Here is a 7,695-nt window from a genome sequence, read left to right as displayed (position 1 = left end):
CCTCTTTGACCAGGCAAGTTCCCAGCCTGGTCACTTGATCGGAGCCACACTGTCTAAAATAATCTTTAGTGATCCTATTTCCCATCCAGTCTTTATTTTGTGGGAAGTAGAAAGTTATACTTTTTTCCCGAGCTCAGCTCTCTCTTAAGGGTGTGCTTGATGGAGACCAACAAATGAGAATTGCTCCATGTTTATTATCCGTGTTCTCCAATCCCTCCACGTCTCCAGCACCCCCCTCCTTTGTTGCAATTGATCAAGTACATGTGTTTCATCTTCAAAATAAAAATTTATTCAATCTGTAACAAGAACATTGAGTCTGCACATTTGCGCACAAGTTCACATTTAAAAACAGCGGAGCACATCAGTAATAAAAAAATCTATGATACAAGTGGAACATCCCAACCACCAGGAAGATTAAGGAAGGAGATGAGACCACTTTTTATATTCTGCTTCAAATGCCTCAGAAAGGTCCCAGAGACTCCAGGGAGCACCTGCTTTATTTAATAAAATGTGAGCATAAAAGTTTGGGGTGGCCTGGGGCAAAGGTAACAGTCAGTGGGAGTCTTTTGGACTTGTTTTCCACATTTAGAACAAGTCTTACAAAATAAAGTAGAAAAAAAGAAAAGGCACCTTAAGCTATGCCAAGCAAACCAAAATCCAATAAAACACAAAAACCAAACAATTCTCTGTGGGCTTATTGGTTGGGAAATATTTCAGGGCCGGTCACCCAGTTTTTGGGTTGGGTCATCAGCTCAAGTTAAGCCCTGGGTATTAGCTCTGCATGTGTATACAGGATGCTGCCACCAGTGTTGCTGTGAGGACAAAGATGGCAGCACTAGTCATATACCCCACCTTGGGGCATCTTCAAGCCAATGAGGGATGATTCCAGTTTAGAAATCCTGTCCTAGATCTCTGGGGCACTGAGAAAATGAGGCTGGTTCTCTTTTCATAGGAGGAGCCAGGCCCAGTCACCCTCTACTTCCAGGCTGGAAAAGTACATAAGCACCTTGCAGTCACTCTCCATGGCATCAAAAGTCCCCGAGTCTGGGAGAAGGGTTAGGAGTGTGCAGCTTTCTGCTTTGGTGGCAGGCTTTTTCCTAATATAGGTGTCGGGTGAGTTGAGGCAGCACATACATTTATGCCTAATACATGCCTGATCTTTTAGTTTGGAAGGGAAAACAAAGTCCAAGATGCTTTTGAGTTGGATTGGTGCTGAAAGAGCTAAAAGTTCACCTCATCTACCATCAAAAAGCAAAACAAAATGAAACAAAAATGACACTAGCCATTCACCATTACAACCATCACTATAAGACACACCATCACCGAGGAAATGACAACTATTTCCATACAGAGTGTTGGATGGGAGTGCAGAACACAGAAGTCAGCTCCAGGTTTCCCCACCGACCCATGGAGGGTGACCATGATGGCCTTGCTGTCTGTGAGGACTCACGGGACAGCCAGGGCTGGGAGCCTGGAGAAGGAGGAGACTGAGTAGCCATCAAGATGATGCACGTTTTAATACTCACAATGTAAACAAAGTATCCACAAATAGTTGTCCAAAAAAGCCAAAGAATGGCTTTATTTAAAAATGCCCTTAAAAGTAACCTTTTTTGCATAATGCTTTCTTTCTTAAAAGAAAAAAAAAGGGAAATAACTCCCACAAAAGCATCTTTACCAAATGTGCCTAGATCACTTCAGAACTGAAACCCTCAGATGGAACAGGTGAATGTTGCTGTGAGCTGCTACATCTCAGAAGCTTCAGGTCTATCCAACAGCATCTGTCTAGGGCCCTTTAACAGGAAGGGACCTCAGAGCCTGTGCTGTTAACATCAGGCTGTCCTTGGAGCTCTTGGTGGTTCCCAAAACGAGAAAGAGGAAATAACAGTTGGGATAAACGTACAGAACCAGGAAAATGCTAGATAAAGAGCCTGAAGAGGCTGAGATGCTAGGAATCATCCCAAACATTCAGAATCTGAACGGCAACCAAAATGAGGAGAGAAGAATGTTACTACACTGCAGTACTACATGTCTACTACAGTATACACTACCCCCAAGTGTTTCTAAAATCAAGAAAGGGTTGGGGTTTCTCTCCTTCCTACTGACCAGGTAACTACCCAGATTACAGCTCAAATCCTGTGTGCTCCTGGGGCTCCTACCCCACGCACCAAAACGTTACTCTTTTTACACACACACACACACACACTTCTCCAGAGTAATTTAGAGTCAGACTACGGTGGTTTTCAAAATAAAGCTAGAGAGAGGCACTAAGAGGTCAAGACTTCTTCTATTCATCTCTGTCAATCTACTAGACCTGCTGTTCTGGGTCTGAGTGTTCCATGAACAGAAATGGGAAACAGGCCACATGAGATTATCAAAAAGTTTGAAGAAAATCTGGAAAGTCCTTGACAGCTGATCATACACTTTCCTCAGACATCTCGCTGTTATGTAAATAACATAAGGACACTCAGTTGTGGGAGTTTGAGAGGGCTGGCAAAACCCCATGGCATGGCTGAACTGAATTACAGACCCTGTGTGGAGAATGTTTATTTAGCCAGGTAAATTAAATGATCAAAAAAAAAAAAAAAGTTAAAAAAAGGAAGGCAGAGCAAGACCGTTTCCTCTACTCTTTAAAAAAAAAGTTTGTTTTTCTTCACAGCATTAGAGGGTTTCCTCCCCATCTTTGCTGTTATTTAATGCGGTGAGAGTGAGCATTAAACACAGTGGCAGGGGAGGAGAGAGAACAGTGCAATACTGTTGATCTTGCTCGTACTTCGTAATGTGAGGGATGTTGCCGTCTCCAGGGGTTAACATGAGTGGAGACCCCACTCTTCACTTCCATGCAAATCCTCCTCTCCCCACCCCTGCCACTATTTCCTATCCCTTCCCCATCATATTGGTGGTGGAACTGCCTCAACAAGACAGGGCAGTTTAGATGGATGAGCCCTGGAAATTCATAACCCTGTCTTGCAAGCCTCCTCACACTGGTACGTACCACCTAACAAAACACTTTACAACACATTAAATATCCAGGAATCACAAAGCTGTGTGGATGATACATTTCAACATTTAAGGAAACTATTTAGGGATAGCACAAGTACATATAATTACTACACCACAAAGACACTTATAGCAAGTTTCTGTCCAATCCACCTCCTGGCAGTGATGTCAGACCCAACCACGGCTTCTACGGCAACTGGATTCATAGCTCCTGTTGAGCACCTGAGTGGCCTCAGTCCACTTTTTCTCTCTCCTTTGGGTCACTCTGCTACCTGCCCCCACCAAACTCCTGCCTCTGACATCACCTCAACAGTTTGTGTATCTGTCTTTTCCTCTCAGTGCTGTGATGAACCAAAAACCTAAATCTCAAGTCTGTACTCGGTCAATCTCTCAGCAATGTGGACATCAACCAAAGCAAACAGAAAGCAAATCTGCAGACCTCTTCAGTTGTGAGGAGCTGCACAGGGTGTTTCATTCCAGGCTAAATATGCTTTCTGTAAGAAGCTGAAATAGACTTGTGGCAGGTGCTCCTGTGTTAAGGATCTCCACAATAGCAGCAAAGCTACAGCATCCTGAATGGAATCATTAAGGGTGTCTGCCCTTGGCCGAGGCCTCCCTGCAGCTTTTCAGCCTAATCCATTAGGAGCTTCCACCCTGGGCAGCAGGAACACCCGTACACACTCCCTGGCTGTGGTTTAGCTATGGGCAAATAACGTTCTGGGATTTCAGTCTCAAAGAGCAATCAGCCTTCAGTCAAACTGTGATCTAATGGGAGCCTTTAGGGGTTTCTCTGAGGAGGAAGTTACTAACACATAATTTGGCAGGAGCTGGTGATTAGTCTCCATTTAAACAATTAAAACCACCATCAATATACTCTGCAGATTCCTACCAACACCCAGCAGTTTGATGTCTGTGGTATCTGTGTGTTTTCCAGTTGCATCTTGACTCCTTCTTAAGAATAAATCAAAAAGACCCTACAACGTCAACAACAAAACATTGTAAGAAAGTGTCAACATTATGTACATAAATACTGTGTATAACTAGAGAAATGACAAATCTTCCAGGAAAAGAAAAAAGAACTTATGTCAAGTGTTAACAGTGATAGTATAGAAAAGAAAACTTTGCATTCAATGGAGGTTATACATATGTAACAATTCAAAGATCATCTATGAAATTAAAAAAAAAGGCAGCACTGGGAGAAACAGCATGAGGGAGGAAAATAAATTGGAAAAAAATATGGCCGTTAAACTTAGAAGGCCCACAGAATTATTCAAGTAATGGAAGGGTTAAAACCCTACATATGTATTCATTTTATAAGAACACACTGACTTTCAATTGCTGTTTTTCAAACTTGTCCCTACTGTGTTTTGGTTGAGAGGATGCTGCAGAGCACGTTTCCTGGCTGGAGGGCCAGAATGACCACCTGTGGGGAGCCCAGTGACCCAGAAGATACTGGGCAGCAACCTCTCCACCCCCGACTTAACGGCCTCCTTCTCTTATGCTTTCCTCTACAGAGGACCTCTCAGATTTCATTCAGGGGGGGGTTCACTTTTAATTTAATTAAAAATTATTTGCTTGGAAAAAACCGATTTGCTTGATAAGTTTAGAAAGCCAGCCATTATCATGTCTTTCTGTAATGATATACTCTGGAATATGAGAAGAAATGGATTCTGGAAGACCCCCTTTGAAAGCAAAGAACCTGCCCACTTCAGGAACTCCAATGGGCTGGCTGAAAGCACTCTGCCGTCTGGCTGCCCTTCAGCCCATCCAATGCATCAGGTCTGGAGACCAAACCATCATCACACAGGCCCAGGGAGCACTTCCAATTTCCAGCTTCATCCCCACCCTCCCCATCTGCTTCCTTCTTCAATCAGGCAAGCATGCCTTTTCTCAGAGGGCAAAATGAGGAGCAGGTGGCAGTTGACTGAAAAACAGCAATTTGCCTTTGATAAAGGTGTTCTTTGAAAATGAGTCTTTTTTGAGGTTTCAATTTTCTAAAAATAAAAAATGATAAAATGGTCTTGCCGTCCAAATCAATCTTTCTCTTTCACACACACACACAGAGAAAAAAACCCAAACCCTGCATGCGCCAGAACAGTAAAATGACAAAAATATTATAAAATTAACCAATAAAGTGCATGTTCCTTATATATTACACCTGCCCCTTTTACAAACATTTCTTTTAGAAAGTCACACGTGTAGGCTCAGAATCACATGGTATTATAGAAGGGGTTCGTTGTCCGTTTTTTATCATTTGCTTTTTTCAGTCTCCTAAGGGGGTGAGTTCTGCCGTGCTGCTGACGGGGCACCACAGCCAGCCCTGGAGCTGGGCCTGCACACTGCAGTCCCTGGGTCTGTAGCAAAGGAAGGCCTCCTTCAGAACTAGTCAATTCAGGTCCTGCCCTGGGGAGCAAACACTGCTGACTGTGACCAAATTCTTTGGCATACTGCACAAGGGGCCTTTCCACTGGCTTGCTCTGTGCAATACACTCTGCTGTTTTGAGTTGCTCTACAAAATACTTGGTGGGCTCTAGGTTCTGGGAGGCATCTGAGTTTTCTGGGGGCTCCTGGGCCTCCATGGTATGCATGCCTGAGTCTGTTCTGATGAAGGGCTGAAGCAATTTGAGATGAGGGGACTCAGAGGAGACAGGCACCCTCTCCGGTAGACAGTCTTTACAGAGGTCCAAGTAACCTAACTTGGCGAGGGAAGCTGAACGCCTCATTTGAGAGGGTTTGGTGAGCCCTACCTGGCAAATGGCTTGGGACTCGATTTCTTTAGCGTGCTCTTTTACCACACTGGGGCTATGGCTGAGACCCTGTACACTGTCACTACTAGAGCTATGTGGGAGTCGACAGGCTACAGGTGATGGGTCCAGTTTTTCTTGTAACTCCCTAATCTTGTCACCAAGTTTGCTATTTAAACTTAGGTCTTCACTACTTAACTGGGAGCCTTTGTATGGCACTTCATTGCCACTGGAGAGGGGACCCTCCTGACTTCCCACCCAGCTACCCTGCTCTGCAGAGGGCTCACTGTCTGTGGTGCTGCTTTGCTCTGTGAAGCCTTGCAGATGAACCACGGTCTGGGGATGCAGGTAATCCAAGTTGGCAGATGGTACGTGGGTTGTGTGACTAACAAAAGGTGCTGCTGTCTTCAGGGCTGTTGCTGGGCTGTTGCCCCAGTCTTTGGGGCTGCTCAGGGTGGAGGTCGAGTTGGTGGGCCTATTGTGCTCAGGAGAGGAAGAATGAGGCAGAGGTAGCACTTCGGGGTGCAGAGCAACCTGGTCGGGGTCCAGAGTCCTGTTCAGATTTTCATCCAGTGCACAGAGGACAGTGATGGACTTCTCCACTTTCACTTTCCTCAGTCCTTGCTCCCCACTCTTTTCACTGGTGGCTATGTCACCCGCTGGCCCAGTGTGACTGGGTGATGTAACTGTGTGGGTATACTCAATGATTTCTATCTTCTTGGGAAGGGAAAGAGGGACTGCCTGTGTCTCAGATCCCTGGCATGAAACCACAGTCCCCTGCTCCTTCACAACTCCTTCCGGCTTTGTTCTAGTATCTGACGCTGGGCCCTCCTGAGGAGCTGGCAAGGGGCGAAACTCCAGCAACTCAGGTGCTGGAACAATGGCATTTTGCTCAGAATGGGGTAGTGAGCCAGCTTCAGACCCACTGCATTTCCCTTTGCCCTTGTTCATCTCTGGTTCCTTGGGAACAAATGAATGTTCTAGGGTGGCTTCATCACTCTTCCCTTTTGGTGCTAGGTCTGCCAAAGAATCATTCTTGGAATTCTTGCGAGTGGACAATGAGGTACAAGCAGGGGCAGCACCATGGTGCTCTTGCTCCTGCCTTAAGCGCTCCTCAAACTCCAAGGTGGCTCGCCTCACGGACCCAGGGCACCACTTGGCACCTGGGTGCATCCCTGGGCCCCAGAGCTCTTGCTCCCCCTCAGCTGGTTCCTCTTCTTCCAACTCTGAGGTGAATGAGTGTGTGGTTAGGCAGCCGTCTGGGTCCCACTTCCCTGAGTCTTTGGCTGGTTCGGGCTGGGCTGTGCAGGAACCCTCATTCTGCTCCAGATTTCCAGGTTTGCTCTCCAGGACCTGTGCCCTCTCAAGGGGCAGCTCATGGACAGTGTGCTTCTTTGGTGTATGGCATGGGTTGGATAGGAGGTCTCCTTTCAGTTGAATCTGTCCGACTCCTTGACTGATGGATTCAATCTCAGTGACGAGTTCTTTGACTGAAATTGCATTTTCTGAGTGAGACTGCATGAAAACATCGGGGCTGACCAGTTCTGAGACTGCCTAAGAAGAGAAAATAGTGGGATAGTTATGAAAAACTGTAGTCTAATAAAAAATGCTAGATTTTTGTGCTTACTAATCCTCTAATCCAGGAGAAGGTTCTGGCTATGAGGACACAAATAATGGGGTGCCTGGGACTGTCCTTTGCCTGGGACTGTAATCTGACTACCTGTTTTGTCATATAAGACAAAAACAGATTCATCAAAGGCAGAGATACAAAATTAGTTACAGGTTGTATCACTGTCTATTAAACTTTCTGTTCTGCTTACTCAAACAGCATTCCAATCCAATATCTTGCTCTAAAAATGAACAGTGACTAGCCTTGGAGGCTCCTGTAATCCTTATTTTCCTAGGACCATGAGTCTTAAGGATTTAGGCCATACTGGGGTAAATGAAACCTTTC

The 7,695-nt window shown here is 45.4% G+C and overlaps 1 protein-coding gene across 3 annotated transcripts in view; it reads right to left on the bottom strand.

The window, feature by feature from the left end:
- Positions 1-266: 266 nt before the first annotated feature.
- SSH2 (slingshot protein phosphatase 2) overlaps positions 267-7,695 on the bottom strand; it is a 250,320-nt gene continuing 242,891 nt past the window's right edge. For all 3 annotated transcript variants that reach the window (XM_058560180.1, XM_058560182.1, XM_058560181.1), the window contains one exon: positions 267-7,295. In XM_058560180.1, coding sequence (XP_058416163.1) covers positions 5,208-7,295 — 2,088 coding nt within the window. In that variant the 3' untranslated portion in view covers positions 267-5,207. The remainder of the gene's footprint in view (positions 7,296-7,695) is intronic.

Source organism: Diceros bicornis, chromosome 18 (genome assembly GCF_020826845.1).
Source record: "Diceros bicornis minor isolate mBicDic1 chromosome 18, mDicBic1.mat.cur, whole genome shotgun sequence".
In the NCBI taxonomy this organism is placed as follows: Eukaryota; Metazoa; Chordata; class Mammalia; order Perissodactyla; family Rhinocerotidae; genus Diceros; species Diceros bicornis.
Note: the sequence above shows the minus strand (reverse complement) of the source record. Positions and strands in the feature narration are given on the sequence as shown.